The sequence below is a fragment of the Falco biarmicus genome, chromosome 7 (assembly GCF_023638135.1).
Source record: "Falco biarmicus isolate bFalBia1 chromosome 7, bFalBia1.pri, whole genome shotgun sequence".
Classification (NCBI taxonomy): Eukaryota; Metazoa; Chordata; class Aves; order Falconiformes; family Falconidae; genus Falco; species Falco biarmicus.
Window position 1 is genome coordinate 60,126,341 of NC_079294.1, and position 20,623 is coordinate 60,146,963.

At 37.8% G+C, this 20,623-nt stretch overlaps 1 protein-coding gene across 2 annotated transcripts in view; it reads left to right on the plus strand.

Annotated features, from left to right (window-relative positions):
- Positions 1–20,623, plus strand: part of EFL1 (elongation factor like GTPase 1) — a 122,610-nt gene that overhangs the window by 70,253 nt on the left and 31,734 nt on the right. Inside the window, exon 20 of one of the 2 annotated variants that reach the window (XM_056345274.1) lies at positions 10,410–10,762. The exons of the other annotated variant lie outside the window; for it this stretch is intronic. Within the exon in view, the coding sequence (XP_056201249.1) occupies positions 10,410–10,598 (189 nt within the window). The 3' untranslated portion in view covers positions 10,599–10,762. Of the gene's footprint in view, positions 1–10,409; positions 10,763–20,623 lie in introns of those variants that run through there. 2 annotated transcript variants of the gene reach the window in all.

Sequence of the window (20,623 nt, forward strand, 5' to 3'; positions counted from 1 at the left end):
GCAGCTAGTGTGCTAAAATGTACTGGTAGTAGGAAAAATGCTTGCGTAAACCAGTCACCTTTCCACCTGGCAAATCTCAGTGGGGCAGGTGGTTTTTTGGGGATTTTTTGTCACGTTGAAAGTCATGCTCTCACATTTTTGTAACAAAATAAGGCTTTTGCTAAGCTACTAGCCATGTTGGTTTTGTTTTGCATTTCCTATGTTAGCAAGTGTATGGTTGCTGCTTTAATTGCATATTATTCAAACCTTCCATGACATTCTGAATGAATTCTGCATTAGTGGTATTTTCTCAGTGTGCTCAGCTCATTAGCTGAGTACCTGGGACATATATCTACACAGGTTCCTTTTAATGTGTTGTTACCCCCATTTTACAGCTAGTGAACTAGATGCTTTTTGGTATTTTTAAACACTTAATCTCATGGAAATCATATGCGTAAAGTATGTTTAAAGAAATGAAGGTTTAATTTATTTTTTATTATTCATTTCATTAATGCGATTTGTAGACTATAAACACAGGAAGGTCAATAATAGAGCCTACATTTAAGTGAATCCATTTTGGTCTCTGTGGAAATCAAATTACCATTTTTTTTTCTTCAGTTAATGAATGTATTTTCTGTAGTTCAGATTGCTGCAGCCCCGGGGGATGGAGCAATACACGTATCAAGGTCTGTCTTGTGAGATACTCCTTTTTTATTCATTTCTTCTGTCATACTTATACAATTTATTCCTGCCTGTAGAGGATGGCACCAAATAATCATTAGTGAAAGCTTTCAGTTTGGTCCAAGTTTAAACAGATAAATTTCAAGTTAGTCAAGTATTTTCCTTTATGATATTACTAGGCAATATTAAGTGTACTGGGTTTATGTGGCTATATTCTCTTAGATTTCAATATAAACTTTTTCAGAATTCTTAGTTTAAAATATATAACTTTGGGATAATTATGAACTCCTTGTATTTTTTTTTAATCTTTGAATTAATAATGCACCTTCAGTTAGTTTATGTTTTTGCCTGAGCCTGTTCCCTTTGTTCTGTCTTCATTCCTTGCAGTGACTTTTTTTTACTCAGTCATGTCATTTTATCTTAATCGTAAGGTTCTTTGAACAAGAAGATACTTGTGATTACACAATGCTTAGAATAATGGAACTCTAATCCCATTTGGGAAATCTGTGTTATAGTAAAAAAATAACGCACATGGCTCTTTCAGATGCTGATTGAATTCTCAGCAAGTGCAGAACTTGTCAGACATCTACTAGTTGTAAAGTTCTGAAATGTGTAGTATTCCTGTTAACTCACATCTTTTAAATAATGGTTCGTTCTTAGATACGCTTTTTCTTGGGGGAGGCATGGGTGAACTGTAAACACGTTTAATCTGAATTCTTTTTTGGTATCCCTTCTAAGTAGAAGATTTAGGGCTCTGAAGATAGGTAAGAGAAGGACTGCATGTAATAAGTGGTAAGAATATCAGGCATTCTGAATCTGCAAGTTTTATATTCTGAATTTTAATTCATTCCTTTTGAATTGTAAGTCATTTTACGACTCAGAGGATGAAGGCTTAATATAGAAGTTGCTGGATGAGATTGTCAAGCATGCATTAAACAGGAAGCAGACTAAGGTAATAAGAGAGACTCCAAGAATCTGTGAATCTATACCAGGTTTGAATTGTAGCTTTACAGGCATCATTGTGCCAGTGACAGTTTAGACATGTAAATGGATTCTAAGAGTAACCTGGAACCTTTCAAATATGAAAAGCTTATTGTATTGGTCAGAACATCTGAAGCTAATTAAAAGAGTAAATAGAAGTGCTAGTGGTGTGGCTTTAATTTTCCCTCTTGATACGTTTTTCTTAAGTAATAGGAAAGAATGCAACAGTAGAGCCACACGTCTCCTTTTTTCGTTCCAGTTCCCGAATTCCTGTTTGTAGCTACTGACCGAAGTCAAGGCTAAAGCTCAGCAGTCAGTGATTGAGACACAAAGAAAGATGATGGTCTTGAGCCAAAGTTAACTTGTATGAGGGGTTTTTTTATAACTACATGTGTAAATGTTCATTATTACAATATTTATTGGAAGAGGAGTTCTCATATCTGACTTCAGGCATTTTAAGGCCTTGGCAGTCCCCTTTATATATTGTGGATGGGATCTCTGAATTACAAAATACTTTTGGATGCTTGTTTTACTTGTAGGGAATCTATACTGATAATACATGTCTGTAGGGTAAGTGTTTGAAGTTTGACCACAAGTTATTCTGTCTCCCCTTAAACCTTCTATCTTTGAAAGAAAACAAGAAGTTATTAATCTGATACTTCTTGTATTTTTGTAGCTTTTGCAAGATGGCTATGGATATGAAATAAGTTAACTTTTCTATTGGGTTTATAACATCCATCTTGATGGCTGTCTGTTTTTTGGGGTCTTTTTTAAATTGTATTTTTGCCAGACCTTGTAATTTGCAATTAAGAGCTGTTGAGAGAAAATACTCCTGAGGAGTACAGACAGAAATAAAATTGGGAGGTTTTTTCCATGCAAGTTATGAAGAAAGCAATCTGTTTTCATGCTTTCTTTTAAATGCTTGTGTAAAAGTAGATATAATCTTGAGAAGAAGATACATTGCCTTTATTTGTTTGATAGATAAGTTGATCTGTAGTGATGCAAATGGCAGCATTCTGTGAAGCCAAGATTTGACTACAGGGCAGTCAAACAATTGGTAAATAGGGAGGCTGAAAATTGTTGGATTTTTTCTTCTTTCAGGATGTGGTATAGAGATCAGCTATTTATAAAATAAGCAAGCTGGTACACAAAGTGTTTGGTACAATGTGAAAGTTTGTGTTTTAACAGAATAACTGTGACTTGTTTTTATTTTGAGAACATTTTATGTGTAGGTGCTTCTGTAAAATTCTTTAGCATATTGCAGATATTTCTCTTCCCACCCTCTACTGCTTAATCCTCATCCCCAGCATGATGTTTTGTGGGAGTGTTTCAGGTGCTCAGCACTTCCCTCAGTCGCTTGGTACTCCTAAGCAGGAAAGGAGGTGATACCTGCTTTCCACTATGATGGAATGGATGCAGCAGAATGGAGAAGCTGAATCTGCAGCGAGAATATTCTCTTCCTTTCTGAATAGGAAGCATTTGGGGCCTGTAAGGGCTTACAGAGGAATAAGATACCTGTTATGAAAGGGTTTTTCACTGAATAAAACCAGTAAGACACCATAGTTGGTTAAACAACAATCAAGAAAAGACACAAACTTGTAGAATCTTTCCCTGATTTTTTAAGTTGTGGTTTCTTTCAAGGACAGGCTGAGATCCTGACTGCTTTGAAAGCAGTTTTTACCTGTTCTTCAATTGTATATTGCTGAAGGAAAGTATTTCAACACAGTAGTACAGAAATCACTTTAAAAATGGTATTCAGACTGCTCTACGTTACAGGTTATGGCAGCTTCTAGTCATACATGCTTTTCTAGTCATCATGCCTTTTTACGTGGGGTTGATGGAAAGCAACTGTTGATGTGGAGATTGCTTTTGAAGTTGCCTAATGTCATCTTGTAACGCCATTCTAGGATCTGTATTTTCTTTCATATGGAAGTAAGGAATGACTTGGTAAACTACCTGTCCATACAGGCACTGGCATGGTTATGTGTGAGGTGGTAGTGTGCTGCCACGCTGCCAGCACTGCTTTCCTGACTGCAGCTGCTTGGGTTAAATACAGGAATTAGCCAGTCACTTGGGTACCTCTGCATTACGCTGTGTGTGATACTCAAGGGAGGGCTTACATATGGAGGTGATGGGTCTTTCTGGATCTGAGGTCACAGGAAGAGTATAGTCAAGAAATTAGCCTCTCTTTACTTTTGAGATTCATCTCTTCCTTGCCCCTGCTCCACATCCCAAAATGTACAAGACACTAGAGCCCACCTCAGTCCGCCTGACCTCAGGCTTACTGCGGTACCCTGCCTGGTGTTCTGTATTCTGGTAGCACAGTGCCAGTATCCGAATGGCCTTGCACCCTTTGGTTATGCTCAATGCAGTAGCGCTTCTACGGAGTTACCCTGTATATTACCAAAAACCCAGCAGTTTTCCAAGGTCACATAACTTCTGCAAAGTTCTGCCATTTTACCAGGAAGGTAGATGTAGTTTCTGTTTCACAGTGCTGCTTCAGACATCTAAGACAAGCGTATCAACTGTACCCTTATAGATGTATGGTCTGTGTCAGTACTAAGTGATGGACACCATTTGAACTGTGAATGTTCTTGAAATATCTTTATAGCATCAATTTTTCTAAGGTAGAAAGGATTCTGGTACACTGAAGCCTGTATCATCTTTGAAATTGTGTATAATAGTTCTTTTGAATATTTTTCTTTTCTGAAAAACAGCTGCTGGCATAATATTTTTCCTGGCATGCTAAGGGCTGCTTGTGGTAGTGCCCAATCACACTGAATTTAGTGGTTCTTGAGATTTCTTATTAAGCAGTTCACAAAGGCCATAATGTTGCTTGCTGGGCTTAAAATCTTCATTGGACAGTGTAAGACTGCTCTTTCTATTCATGGGCCAACTACAGCATTTTCCACACTGATATTTGGCTCAAAAGAAATTTTCTGTCCTCATCAGGCAGTAAGGACCAGTAAGGGAAATGCTACTAGGAACATGGCTGTGTTCCCAGATCTGCCTGACCTTTTGGATGAACTAGGCAGATCCCTTCTGTTTGCTTTTGATGCTTCTCTCAACCTTGTTTTGCATAATTAGGCTGCCTTAGGCAGAGACTGTTTCATACCATCATTTTGTGAAATACACTAGACAATGGGACCCAGATCAGTATTGGAGCCATCTGGGTGCCACTGAAATGCAAGTAATAAATCATCCTCAAATTAAGGCTTAAAATTTCAAGTCCTCTTGAATTGGAAGCGATCTGTTCTAGCTCAAATCTTACTGAAAAGTTTGATTAGCTTACATAATCATTTGCAGAATTTAGTACACACTGTATTGTCCTTCAGTATTAGCATAGTACACTCATAGTATTTGTATTTTTACGGATTGTTACAGGTATTCACATTATTTCTTTGATAAAGATACAGGCATTTATTGTTTGAATAATTAATGTGTAGGTTGTTAGGCTAAAAGAAAATGACAGCTGTTTTGCCTATTCTACTCTGCATGCTGTTACTAAACAAGTCTTATGAGACTTCATTATTTGGGTGTGTTGGTTTGAATAGTTGTGATATTTAATGAAACATCTCGCTTTAGATAATTTTCCTTTTCTAAAGAACACCCTTGCACTACAGTATTTGAAGTAATTATTCACTTCTTTTGAGATACCCAATTCCAGCTGACTTCATTATAAAAGGTGTTTTATTTATACCTAGGGTGGTCTTGTAGTTCTGCAGTGACCTATGGAACATATTCTTCAGCCCGTATTTGACTGGGTTTTTTGTATAACGGAATTTCAGTGAGTTGCTTTTACTTTCAACATATCATATCAGCCAAGACTTTTAGAAAGTAGATCACTGAAGATATTGTTAAACAATACTATCAAGGAAAATTTCCATCACTTAAGAATTGCATTTGCAATAACAAATTTAAGAGTTGGATTGGCTGCTGTGCACCAATTCATTTTACTGTATTGCATTGTATATGGCTTTTAGAGAAGACACTTGTTCTCTAACAGAGTAAACACTAGTCCAGTCATCTACAATGTAAACCTTGATTTAGAATTCACTTCTTAAAAGAAATTGTTTTCAGAAGAGCCTTGTGGATGTAGTATAGAAGTATTTCGTTGTGTAAATGAGGAAGCAGTAGCTGTCTTGCTGGCTTTGTCATTTACACTTTGGAGGAGTAATCATGTGTTTGTTCTGGGCTGTTTGCAGTTAAGGCTGCTGTTGTCCCCACCAGATCACTGTGGTGTTGAATAATAAATAGGCGTAGGCCAGTGGCTGGTTTATGCCTTTACAAAGGAAAATTCCCAAGTCCTAGCAAAATTTCCTGATGAAAAGATACACTGTTTTCTAATTGTCAAATTATACACAGTATGGTGGTATTTAAAAATATACTTTGCCATAATGCTAACAATACCATTATGTCATTGGTTTTATGGTGTATCTTCTAATTTTGGTTGCTCCTGATATCTTTTGTCTGTTATACTTGGTATAACCAGTTTGGCTGTTTTCTTGTCACCCCTGCTCAGTGGTTCCCAGACATGCAAGGCACCCAAGCAGAATTACAGAAAGGCAGACTAAAGACCTTTGATAGAAGGTGAAATGAATTGCTTGAGTCACTTAACATGCCTTTCACAGCTGAAAAATCTTTATTTTTAATTTCCAGTTCTGTCTTGATTGAAGTTTTTGTTTAGGAGTGTGACTTTTTGAAAAAGCACTGTTAAGATGCTATCACATTGCTGTTTTAAAAATTAATCTTAGGCTATATGTTTTAGGTTTGTACTGAAAAACTAGTATGTGGAATCATGTAAATAAATTTAAATTAGAAGTGACACGCAACGTAGAAAAAATAACATTTGTGGGCATTTTCCTGCTTTGATCTTTCGGATCTTCCAGGATCCACAGTAAATGCCCTCTGTTAAATGGCTACTTCATATTCCAGAAGGATTGCTCTGTTTAGAATCCAATTAATCATTTAGGACTTTATCCAGACAAAACCTCAAATTTCTGTCACAGATTCCAGAGTCATTCCTGTGCAGTTCCCATGAATACAAACAATAGCTCAGGGGATAAAAAGCTTCTCAGCTCTGATTCCAGGAAACCCAGATCCACCATTCTGACAGCTACTATTGTAAGCAAATTGATGACAATGCTTTTGGAGCATTATATGGAAACATTTTTTTTTCCTTTTGCTTGCTTGTGCTGTATTAACAGAGTATGGGGAATGATGGATGCCACCTGCTATATGCATTTGCTGTCATTCATTAATATGACATAAATAGAAGAGGGACAGTATAGACTATGCTCTCACCTTCACTTACAGAATCAGAACTTTTAAAGAAGAAAATTACTTTTTTTGTTTTGCTGTCAGTAACGCCTCTGTGTAGTGATATTAGGGTTATGTTAACATGGCTATTTGCTGACTTCTTAAAGGAGAGGCACAACTCATGCCCCAGGTTCCAGCTGACTCAGTAGATCTGGCTTCCTCTTTCTCATTACTTAACCTTGGTGTGGTAACACAAATAGCGTATTCTAATTTAACCTTGTCTTTTGCCGTGTGGACACACCATTCAGATAGACATGATCCTGTAACAGAAATTTTTCAGATGCCACCATAACTTGCCCTAGAAACAGTATGTCGTACCTGAATTATTTGGACAGTTTGAGAAGCAAAGCTAGCTCCTGAGGTGGCTTTTGAGACTTATTTATGTCTCTTTACAGTGCTGCTCTGCATCATGTAGCAGTGCAAGGTTTGCTCAGGATTCTGTAGCCCCGTGCTGCACTAAGTTTGCAGGTTTACCCTTGCTGGCTACCAAGTACTAAATAGTACATACAACTGAGCCTCCTGTTATGTTGGCTTTCCTGAGCGCTAGATACCTGTTAAAGCATAATGGATTATTATCGGTGGAAGAAGTATCCAGTGCAAAACTTCTGTTAACATCAGTAGAACAAGTCTTTCATAAATCATTGAAAGAGCCGGTCTGTCAAGCCTGGGGATTTTCTTAAGCATCCATCACTAAATATCTAAATATTTCCAGGTAGATGAGATCTGTAAGCTCAATTTTGTATACTTTTGGACTCCTGTGTTGTAGTCATTCTTCAAGAATCACTGTTTCGCTGACTCTCTCTGAGCCTAACTTCTGGGTGTTAGATTTCTTGCTAATGTGAAAAAAGTCCAACTTCATCAAAGGGGGTAGTAGCAGCCTTTTAAGTTATCGTAGTTTGTAGCTGTATAATCTCCCTCGGCAGTACAGTCCGGAGCAAATCCACTGAGCATGGATCACCTTCTCTTATTCATGTGTTCTTGGACTTTGAAATTGTTGTTTGTTCAGCTTTTTGGGTAGATCATGAATGGGGAAATCCCTGTTGTTTTTCCATCATTAAGATGTTCAATATGAACATCAGTACAACTTCAAGTCAACATGCAGTTTCTGCCCAAAAGTTGGAAAAACCCAGTAGTCTTCACTGCTCCTTTTCTTTATTTCTGGTGCATAAAATAATGGTAAAACTTTCAAGAGTGGGTTCCATTCTTGTTTTTATTAATTGAGGTAAGCTGTCAAGGAATCACCTTTAAGTTTCTAGGCATTAGTTATAGGGCCCTATACAAGACAGAATGAGTATGACTCGGGCAGATTCTTTTATGGTTAGACAGTCCTTTTATGTTAAAAATAAATGTAGAAACATTTGGAAAGCTAAGTTTCATACTGTTTATTTCTGAGCTCTGCTTACTTTTGGTTTTCAGCCAGACAACCCTATGCGTAGTCATTTCCCACCTAAATAATTGAGATTGGATGTCACTTCCAGCATAAGTAACATTCCACCTAACTATACATAGTTCTGGTAAATTAACTGGAAGTAGAATTATTTTTGTTGGTTATGGGGCTTACATACTATTTTGCAGGGCTGAACCTACAATATTACCTAACACAAAATAGCCATCTTCTGCCACAGTCATTTTCTTAACTCCCCCAAAAGTATAATTTGTTGGATTGTGTTAGGTGTTATTTAAGATGACGTATTAAATTCGGACTTTACAGTTGATATTTCTAGGGAAAATTGTCCATCTTAAGCCATCATTCTAGTTCTTGCTAGTTTGTGTAACTTAAATAAGCTTTAAGAAATCTTTCTTAATTTGAAGTACCGTGTGATAATTACAAGAATTTGTGAGAAGATGTTTATAACACTAGAAAAGGTTTACAATGCTAAGCTAAAATTGGTAGTTTAGGGAAATTTGTTCCCTCCTTGTCATTTGCTAGTGTTAGTGCTAATGTTACATATTTTGGAGATGATTATAGTGATGTCCTCAACTATTGTCATAACTATCCTAATTCTTACAGTAACTAACCATTGTTTGCACTCCTTTTTCCATGAGGATTTTGTTTAGGAAATGGATAAGGTATTATCTTTAGGGCTTTTTTAGTAAAGATACAATACCTGTCACTACATCTTTTGGAGGAAATCTACAGTCATTTAAGTGAAATAAGTATTTTTGAAATTTGCCACAGAACCCGAGTAACGTAATCTGGTCAATTTTATCCCTTCCCAATGCTCATGGTTAGCATTCTTGGAAGGTGATCTTCCTATGTTTAAATAAGTTCCTTAATGCTCATTAACTACAGTATTTTTTACTCTGTTTTATGGTCAATTGTCCACTAATGGGAAAGGAAGTTGAATCTCAGAACTATAACCCTGTCCAATTTTGGTTGGTCACCCAGACATCAGTTCACTAGGGAGCACTTCCCAGATTTGATTACACATACAAATTACAAGACCTTAAGACTTGATGATCACTCTTAATGACTTAGGAGTAATTTCTAGTGCCTGCAAGGGTTTAATATATGAATAGAAATTAGGTGGATTCTTAGGAGCTTAGAACTGGGGGGTGGGGGGTGTCCTCCTTTTTCTTTAGGTCTTAAAACATTTACTTGAACAACTAAAACTTCTTAAAGTAATGAGAGTCACTAACAGGAATAAATTGTTATCTTGGGCTAGCTAGGTAAGCATTAAGCCTAGAATTTGTGTGAAATCTATGTAGTCCAAAGGTAGAGAGTAAATATCTCTTCAGACTGTCTTGGGGTATTAAAAATGTTGTAGCTTTCCTGTGCAAGATGAAATCAGGAAAGGTTTTAAAGAATTTATAAGATCATTACACCTTTGAAATACTTGCTGTGGTAGTCTGAGAAGTGTGGGGTATATAGGATGAACTGGGGATAAAGACGTGTCCAGTTATTCTCTGATCATCTCTCTTCTTGAGGACAGCCCCTGAGATGTTAAGCTGCAAGAGCAGCTCTACTTAATATGTTACCACCAGAAGCAATAATTTTTAAAGCATCTGTCCATGCATAGGGATTGAAGAACATGGCGCACAGAAATGAGCAGAAACCTTCAGTTCTTATAAACTCTAATAAATTCATACTGAGATAATACTCAAATAAGGAATTCCTTTTTGAAAACCGAGAATTTTCTGAATGTTATTTGGCATTGTTTGCTGACTGGCAATTAAATTTGCTTTAAAAAAAAAAATAATTCATGCAGATCAACGCAACTGGATTTGAAAAGCTGTTGTGGTCTTTTGATGGCAAGTGCCACATAGTGTACCGTAATTCTTGTTTTCTGCTTAAAAAGCTAATTGCAGGCTTTCCAGAAAACTCTTGTCTGCTCTACTTTCATACTTCTCTGTATCAGAGATTGATTACCTGAAATGTGCTAATAAACCGTTGTACTGTTTTACCTTTTTTTTTCTTTTTTTTTTTTTTTTTTTTTTTCTTTCTATAGATCATTTCAAGTGACCCATTCTGGGTACCAACCACTGAGGAGGAATATTTGCACTTTGGGGAAAAGGCAGACTCAGAGAACCAGGCCCGCAAGTACATGAATGCAGTAAGGAAGCGAAAGGGACTTTATGTAGAAGAAAAAATTGTGGAGCATGCTGAAAAGCAAAGAACTCTCAGTAGAAATAAGTAGATGTGTCTGCTTCCTTTCTCTCCTGACTCAGCTAAGTGCGGGTGGATTATTTTCTATGCAGCAGATTCAAAATTTCATGGGGACTTTGTTCTTTGACACCACTTTTCTTACACACTGTAATGTCTGTGGCTTACGTTTTAATAAACTTAAGCCTTTCCAACTTACCCAGAGAAAATAGTTTGTTTATTTAAATAAAATATAGGCATATTTGTTGCAATTGGTCTCAATTTTTAAAACTTACTGCCCTGTTGAACTTTGTCACAGGATTAGGAACTCCCAATTTAATTTGTTTCTGATTTATCAGATTTAGAGCTGGTTAGCTAGTTTGTTGCAAATAAACTATGCACTTAATTTAGCTCCTTAATGTGTTTGACTCTGTTTTTAAAATTTATTTTAATTTCTGTGATGTATTTGTTAACTCAGCAGTACTTTCCATAGTTGCCTCTGTGCGAATAGATGTAAGCCTGTTAAGAGTTTCTAAACTATTTGTTTTACTTTATTCCTCATGCAAGCAGTCATCTAAAGCAACAATGTCTCTTCTTTAAATCAAAAGGCAAAGATAGCACATGTGGAAGACTAAGCACTGCAAACCAAGCACCATTTGTCTTTTTTCCCTCCTTAAAACACATCTTACTAAAAAGTTCATATGGTTATCCTAAGCTGGGAGCTCAGGAGGCTCTGAACTAGGCACACACTACCTTTGCGAATCCTGTGTGTTTACAGACTCCTGTAGAGAAACTTCTACCCATTCAACCTATTGTCTTGAATTCAGTGAATTTGCAAAAATATACAAAAAGTCTCGCTGTTTGCAGGTATCTAGGATGCAGAAGGCTCCAAAATGATTCGGACCAAGACTATCCAGAAAAAAAGCCCTCACAGGGCTTAGGTTTTAGTTAAGAAAAAGGGAAACCTTGGATAGACAAGAAGCATGATGCATGAATTATCTTGTCATTTGCCGCTTAGATTTGTAAAAGGAAAGGACAAGAATTCTAGAAGGTAAAGGCTGAATAGATGGGTGTCCTTGAAGAGTTTCTGATAATTAGTTAAATGAAAGGGAAATAAGTCCTCAAATCTTGTGCCAACTGACTTTCTGCTACCTCTTGTCTTTGCTAATTGCAAAGAGTTCTGTTTCCAGATAACCATGCAAATATGTTGTTCTTTTCTTTCCAGAATATAATATTTTTTTAATTTGTGATTGCCTTGTACTCCTTTAGCACCTACTTGGTCTTTCTAAATAAATATTATCTGTGTGTCAATTAATGCAGCAGGCAGAATTTGCTCATATCCTTTTTGCTTCTTACGGGAAAGAAAACTGTTTCTTGTTTCACAAGCAGAATGGTTTTGAATGCCTAACTTTTATTTTAAATAGCAGCCTTTTCTTTTCTAGCTTGTTTGCTTTCATTATGGAAATGTTTCCTTTTAAGATTGTATTTATGAATTATTCAGGCAAATGAAATATTTGCCTTTCTTAGAAGGTTGTTCCATAAATTGCTGTTGTTTTGCAAGGGGTGTCTGCAGAGCAGCCCTATTAGAGCTTGAACAAACATCGTTAGGCAGGTTGGGCACTGCCAGCTGGTATAGTCATGGAAGGCATGGTAACTTCATGCAGCCTGCAAAGAACAATCCAGACATAAATGTTTGTCATGAGATCTTGGTTAATACAACTGCCCTACTAGCTGAATCGGAGATAGTTGAGGATGTCTGGCCTGCAGTTACAAAGGTGCTTGAATAGGTGATGTAGAGATGGACAGTTTGGTCGTTGTTAGACTACATAGTTGTTAACCATGATCTACTAGAGTAAGCAGAAAGTGCATTAACATAGATTTTAAAAATTTAACAATAGCTTTCATGTTTTATTATGGTGTATTTTTGGATTGCATCTCAAACAGCATAAAGATGATAAATCAGGATGTTGCAACACTATTATTTCTAAAGAGCAAAACCTGCTAATTAGCAGAAGAAAATCAAACCAACCTGCAAGAAGTGCTAGCAGCGATGTTTGAAATCTGTTTTCTTTAGTAACAGCTACTATTGGGAAGAGAATCTAATTGCTTACGTGCCATGAATTGGTAACCGTTTTTCTCTGGATTGTTCAAAAGTAACTTGATGTCGCTGCTTTTCTCCAGCTTTGTTACACATACATAACAATATGACATAATTTTGGGAAAATCTCTGCAAAGCGGGATAAATAACTTGCTGATGAAGCAAGCCGTGGAAAGATTTAATTGAGAATTAGCCATTATATACTTTAATTTTCCATTAACAGCTTTATTGCTAAATATAATACATATTTAAAATAAGCATACACTGCTTTTGAAAAATTTTAGATGTGTTAAGGTTCAGTATACTTTTAACTCTCCAAGAACTGCGCACTCAATTGATGTGATTTGGCTCTACTGGCTTTAGTAGAGTCACGGCTCCTTATAACTGATTATGTATAAAAACAACAGTCAGCTTCTATGTGGTAATATTTATTAGAGAATGGTAACTGTTCCCTGGCAAGCCATATGATAATGCAAATAATTCCACTTTGTAGAAAGAAAAAACAAAAATGGCGTTAGATTTCCCCAGAGAAGAATAAAGACCAAGCAGGGGCTAGCAAGTCCCTTTCTCTTGTCTCCAGCCACAGTTCTTTTATCTTCTTGCTTTAAAAATCCTTTGTTTTCTCAAGCACTAGTCATCTTAGGTGAGTCACCTTTTTTTTTTTCTCCACATCTTTCTTTCTTTCTTTCTTTCAACAAACTTCACATACGTTTTAAAGCAGGAGTCCTAAAAAGATATCAAATTATAACTGGAGTCTGTACTGTGTTTTCTTTCCTTATCCCTCTTCCCACGTTAGTTTAGAACTTCAGCTGCAGCCTCAGCATTACAATTGATGAGGGGACAGAAACACTAGAGAAGCACAATGTTTCGGTACCAAACCACATGGTTCCCAAATTAGGTCTGAATAGTCTCTTGACTCCCTGCTAACCTTAGGAATTAACTCTTCTTGTTTGAGACACTAATGTTTGGACACTTAATCTGAGAGAAATAGAGCGTGTCACTCCTTCATCAAGTCGGCTGCTGTGCTAACAGGAGAGAAGCATGCGACATTTGAACTGCACACTGTACTTCTGATAAACTCAGAGCATGCAAGAGCAGCTTTGCCTGTAAGTGATTTTGGAATGCTTTAGTAGATTGAATACTTACTCCGATAGCAGAGGGGTCCTGGAAGGATTCTTGGACTCCAAATGGCCATTGTTTTGAGTTGAAACTGTCTTTAGCAATTTGAGGTTGGTTAGGCAGTCACAATTAGAAATGTCCTTCACATTTCTCACAGTGCATGGTAGACTCCTGCTTTTGTGTGTGTGGTGTGAGTTATAAATATATCAAGCCATAAAAAGTCTACAGGAAGGTTGTGAGCAGCACAGTTCAAGTACTTGCAGTCTTCTTGTGTACTCTTCCCATAGTGTAAGAGGGGAGAGGTAAGTCAAGTCAGACTTTACAGTGGGTGACAAATAAGCAACGAGATTCCTCTCTTGAAAAGTTGTGGGCAGGAAGATTCTTTAATGCTACTTGAGGAATTTTTAGTTGATCTTTCAGACTGCCAGATTAAAAGGGAACCTTAAACTAACAAGTTTGGTACAGCCAGGCCTGGCATGTTGCCATGCCTGAGAAAAATTACATTACAGGGAGTTACCTTGTAGTTTGTGCAACTAGCTGGGACCCACAAGAGTGAAAGAACTTTGGCTTTTGCGAAGTGTTTGCTTGTTCTTTGTTTCCACAGATTGGGTGAGGCAAATAAATGTCTCAAATATCGATGAGAAACTGGACATCAGTTTCCTTCTCTTACTTTACACAGGAGCCAACTACACTGTACTGGGCAATTCTGAGAGTAAACCAGCACTGTTGATTAGAGAGGTCTTCCTCAAATACATCTGTCTGAATCTTTTTTTCATTTATAAACCTAGTGCCAGACAGATGAGACAACTTGAAGAATAGAAGCCTGCAGGTCTACTTAAAACCTTCCCCAGAGTGCCTTGGCAATAGAACTTGAACTGGGAGTTCAGGTGACTTTTTTTTCCTGGCCCTGATCATAGCAGCCTAAATTCTTTGGGCAGGGTATCTATAACTATTTTTCTGCTTCTGTTAGGGTTTCTCCTTTATAACTTTAGTTTGGTGTACAATGCTGTGTAGACTTTTCTGTGCTTCTTCCTGGCTTCCTTTGGAAGCAGAAATAGCAGTAGAAGAGCATGTGCAGGAAAGGATGTGAATGAGCTGGATCATTTTGTCAGCACCAGTTTTTTTTTAATGCTTGGTTTGAATTCTCACATAGCTTCTGATTCATTTTGATTCTTGTTCATACCAGACTGCCTGTGAAAACTCAGGAGTTGAAACTAGGCAAGGGAGTAGAGTTTTCTTTGTTGCATCACATACAGGATAAGGACAGTCAAGAAAAGAGTGCTAAGTTTTTTTTTGTAGTTCCTGTTGTAACGTTGACACACAGTCCTTTGGTATTCATGAAATGTTTTGAAATCCTTCCTTGAAGGGTGTTAAATGTACTCGTTCTTCTTACTGCATACTACTAGATCCCCACTTAACAGGATGCTTATAAGAAGTTTCCATCAACTGATATTACTTCTGATATATAAAATCCATAGAAATGAAACTAAATCTAAAGCATGATTTTTTTTAAAATGAAATATTTACATAAAATTTCCAGTTAGTAAACGTTCTCTTAACACTGTAATTTGAGGGGGTTTACATTGTTAATAATGTTCTTATTTTGACTATAGCTAAGCTTTTCTATGGATCTGAAAGCTTTTTCATTAAATTTGTCTATAATATGTTACCATTGACAGAAGTGACCTGAAAACAAATGTTCTAAGCTAAGAAGTATTGTGAAAAGCATGGATACACCAAAGTTGGTTTGGTTTTCTTTGAACTTCAAGCTTACAGTTGAGTTCTTCAGATTCACCTACAACATCTCAGCTGAGACTGCGTGGTGAAAGACACAGGATCCATGTCAGTAGTGTTGTGAGGCACAATGTGTTTGGAGGGGGGAAATCCAAAAGGCTGATGCCATTTCCACAGTCATAACTCAAGCGTCTTGGGAATTTCTACTGAGTGGGATCCAATGAAGTTGGGGAAAGGCTGGCAGAATGTGAAGCAGAATCTCTTTAAACCATGCATAGATATGTCTGTAAAGTGATAAAAAGTGCATACCTTTTTTATTGTGCTGTTCTTTACCGGTTTGCACTCCTCAAATTTGCAGTGTCTCTGATTTGCTTCTTCGATACAGCCCTTGCAAGGAGAATAGTGACAATGTTAACGTGAGAGGCCTGGCTGATTTTACTGGTGCTTAGACAAATAGTTTACGTGCAAGCTAAAACATTTACGTGTAAATACAGTTTTGATTTAGCGGTATTTCTGAATTTTGGTGTCTTATCTACTTGATGTGGCTTAGTCATATCCTCTATTGTCAGTGTGTGCTTTTTGATTTGTTTTGTGCTAGTTTGGATCTACTGAAAGTAGATAAGATAAAAGTTATTACTGATTTTTATAGTTTCTGTTAATAAACTGAACTGAAAAGTTTGGGGGGCATTGGTCTTTTACAGCTATATCATTCCATGATTATAAAACTCCTGCAAACCATGACTAACACGAGGAAAAAATAGATACCATGAAGTAGTGTGGTTTGGGCTCTTTGGCAGAGACTTCTGTTTCAACAGATGCTGTTTTCCTACAGCAGCTTTATTTATTTATTTATTGTTAATTTATCCTTCCTCCCCCTCTACTCATCCCTCCTCTTTCATTTCCTATTTTACCAAGGATCCAACTCCATAACCCCCTACTGATTCTTTAGAGGAACATTTTTATTATCAATTTATGTACTACTTTTTACTGAAGCTGCTTCTCTTTGTAAAGATTTGCTGATCCTGGAATTTAAATGAAGAAAAAAAAAAAAAAAAGAAAAAAGAGAGGAGCAAAATTCAGTAGTGTTCCTGTTAGCATTTTTGACGGCCATATTAAAAGGCTTGTTCACCCTAACAGAAGTGGCTTGTCTCAGTATTCTCCAGTGAGATATCTAGATGTATTCCCCCCCCCCCCGCCCCCAGAACAGCTGTTGGTGTAAAAGGCTAACAATAAATAATAATCTGCACAGGTAGCAGAACCAAAACTTTTGTTAAAAGAATCTGTAGCCTTTTTAAACCCTGCATTCTCTCCATGCTTGCAGACACTTTGCAGTCCCCCGAGAGGGAGGGGATTTCCGTAATGTTACGCTACTTTTTTGTGGAGTGGACACAAAGCACAGCTAAAATATGCATTTTCTTAAGTGGAATTACAAATGGAATTACAAATTACAAATCATCATCACCAATTCAGTGCTGCCTTTTTCCCATCTGTGGAGATCTCTTTCCAGAATTTTTTGTATGGTTCCTTTACACTGTAATAAATTGTCAGGTAATGAATAAATCACTCTTGGTTCATTGCTTTCTGCATGATTTATGCCAGTGTAAACTGCTACCTTGGAATGTGTTGTCATTTGTTTTCCTGTAGCAAAGGGCTCAGGCTTAGAGACAAGTCTTAAGAAATGTTTGGACTTTAGTGATGACTTCATGACAGCTATGTGTATGATTGTCCCCTCTGCCATATTCTCCAGAAAAGAATAATTTTGGATTATAACTTGATTAAAAAAAGAAGAAAACCCCCACAATCTTAATGTAAAAAGGCAGCTGTAGAGTAAGCAACAAGCTTATAGAGGGGGTTAGTACAAAATGATCCTTCGCCATCTAACTTAGTGTGCCCTACAAAAGCAGTTCTTTGCTGTAGGGATAATTTTACAGCATTTGAAAAAGGGAACATTCAGCTGTCTTGTAATTGTAGGATTCAAGAAAATAGTTTGGAGTGACCACCATGCAATGGAGGCCTAAATGCTGTCTGTAGTGGGGCTGTTAAGAAGGTTAATCGTGATGAAGAGGCAGATTTAATCATGATTAAAGAGGACTTCACAAAGGCCATGGCAGCTTCAGGAGACCCGCTCCTTTGCTGCGTCTGAAGGCAGTGTAACCTTTTGGCTAGACTTACTGCCTGAGTACTCTGAGATTTTACTCCTACTTTGTTCAGAGGGATGGATGCAAAGTCAAGGTCGGGCATGTAGGAGTAGGGACTATGATGGCAAAAAATACCTCAAAAATTTTCATGGCAGGAGTGATACAACCATTAAGCAGTGGTTTCTGATTGCCTCTAATATATGTGTTTGACTGTTAAGTCCTTTTATTTCTTTTTCTAGTGCTCCTTTAAAGGATAATTTCATAACAACCTAATTCCAAAGGCTGATTTATTTGCTCAGTGATACAGACATATCCAGAGCCAACTGGTGCTGAAATATAGCAGCAAGCATGCTAGGGAGTATACTTGCAGCCAATTGTTTTCTGTCTTTCATCACTTGTCATGGTAGCATTTACCTTTAGGAGGTCAAGAGAATGTCTCTTAAGAAGAAAAAACTGGCATTTCTTCATGGAGTGACTGACAGAAGGAGCTGTGTAATCAGCAGCTGAAGCTGCACTTCCCCTAGAGACGAGGCACAGTGTATGTTCATGACAAGTGCTGCTATCACTGGTCTGGGGATTGAAAGCTGATCCTATTTATGAATCCGTGTCTTCTCCCTGTAATATTGCTGTCATGCGGTATGAACAGCTTAGGAAGGTTATTTAAAATTAACCTTCCTGTGTTAAAACAATATCTAGTCTGTTCCCATCACATCCAACATTGTAAGCATCAAGGCCAGTGAGTAATTAGACTGCAGCTGGTGTGAAAGGGAAAGGCTGGAGAAGAAATGTAAAAATGCTGTGGAAAAAAGTAGCATCATGCTTGTATGCGTGCCTTTATAGTAACTGTTTTAATTACATAATGAAATTGCTTTGTGGCTCTGGAAGTGTTCAGTAATAGATTGTGTGCAGTGTGCAAGTGTGCTATATGGAAGGTACGCTGCCTTGACAGGCAGAATGTAATTACCAGGCAGAGCATGCCTTTTGTACAGCCTTCCTCTGCAAAGGAAAGCACGAAGAGACAAGCCTCTGTAGCGTGTTTCTCTGTCTCCCGTGCTGTCCTGCAGATTTCAATAGAAACCTCTTGACTGTGGCAGGCGCATCGTTTCAGGGAGCGTGTGGAATGGAGCTGTGCGTTCCCACCAGCAGCAGTTCCCTGGGTTGCAGTTTACTGACTGTATAGGAAGCAGCTCTAAATAATCTTTTTAATCCCTTTCCACCAGGACGCAGCAGTGAATTGTGGCTTCTCTTGAATCTTGCTTCTGGGACAGGTGGAGCCTGAAGAACTGCAATGCAAGCATATTTTGAAGAGATGTTGTTCAGAGATCCACAGGCTGTACAAAGGTGGGAGGCCCACGGTCATGAAATGACAGAGCTTGCTCTCCTCTCATGTAAGACAATGCTATAAGGGAAACTCCTTAATTATTTTTTGCTCTTGTGGTTCTCTCTCAGTTGAGCACCTTAGAGCACATGAGGAAGCCTCTGCCAACCTGGAGTGGAAGAGCTTGGGCTATAGGAAAGGGAAGTACAGTAACTGTCCTACTTCCTGATGGCTGTCACTTGTGCTTGAGCTCATCGACATCATTTCTTCCAAGCCAAAGAGAAGGTGCTAAAACAGTGATTGACACCTAAGTGTGTAGACAAGAGCTGGTGGCTGACAAGCTGAGCTCTGCTTTTGCTCTAGAGCTTGCAGGTAACGTACTGCCAACAGCTGCATCTTCTAAATGTGTCTGAGAGGTAAAGTAACCTTAAGGTTCCCTTGCTTTTGTTGTGTAAACAGATTCTGTATTGATATCAGTAGTTTGGACTTGAGCAATGTCATTGTCATATTATGTGTGATTCAGACTTAGACAAACAATCAAAAGAGACAAGTTCCCCAGCCCATGCTGCTGGCCGTGTTAACCCGGGGAATGTATCTCCCGTGAGCAGGCAGCCAAAGGAAAACAGAGGCCAGAGAGCTGAAGCTGGAGATTAGCTTTAACCTCTGGTTGGAAGAAGCACAGGAGCTGTTCAGTGAAGGAAGTCACTGAATAGTTGAAAGAATCACTGAACAGCATGAAAATCATACATACTTCATCACACAGCCTTCAGTGCAGCCATGTGACTGGCATGGCATTTGCATCCATGTGGCAAATTAACTCCCTCGTGTTGCATCCCTGGAGGATATGCGCTGCTTTTGCAGCTGATTACATGGAAGTGCGGTATGTAGTACAGCCTAGCCTTCGGTTTTTAGGACATATAAATTTAGATTTAGGACCAGAATCTCATTTTGTATGATTTGTTGTGGTTTACGTGACCAGTTGAGTCCTGTTTGATTTCTGCCAGATGAGGATCTGGGGTTTTGTGCCACTTCCATTTTGTTCTTGACTTACAGAGTGACAGGTATCGGTGATAACGGTAGCTGAGCCTTTTTTTTTTCCATAGATTTATTACTGGAGAGCAGAAATATGTCGGCAGACTTGTGAGCACTCCTATAAATAGCAAGCTACTGTGCATAAGGCGACTGTTACTGTTGCCAGCTCCATGTTTTTATGACAAATCTTGTGATATTTTGTTTTTCTGAAAAACCTCAGGTCTTGTATTTCCTCAGAATCTCTGTTTTCATTAAAAAAAAAAAGCTTGCAGTTTGATGTTGGCATCGAATTAGAGAAAAACATGAAAATGTTTGCAGCTTCATCATGATGGCAGAAAAACCCAAATGCATACAAGAACCCCCAAATATAGTATTTTACTTTAAAAGCAACAAACAAAAAATCCCAAACCACTGAGTAAATGAAAGACTCGTGGTTTTGAAGGACAGACTCTTAATGTCTGTGTTGTGGTCTTTTACTGTAACTGTAAAAGTGACTTTTGTAATACTTTTTTAAAGTGGTGTTTTGTTTTTTTATCATTGCAGATAAGCTTCTTGCAAAATCCATATTTAAAAAGAAAAGATGTTGAATCCTTTGGAAACATTGGTCACTTTATAAAACAAAGAGCTTCTAATAGTCCCTG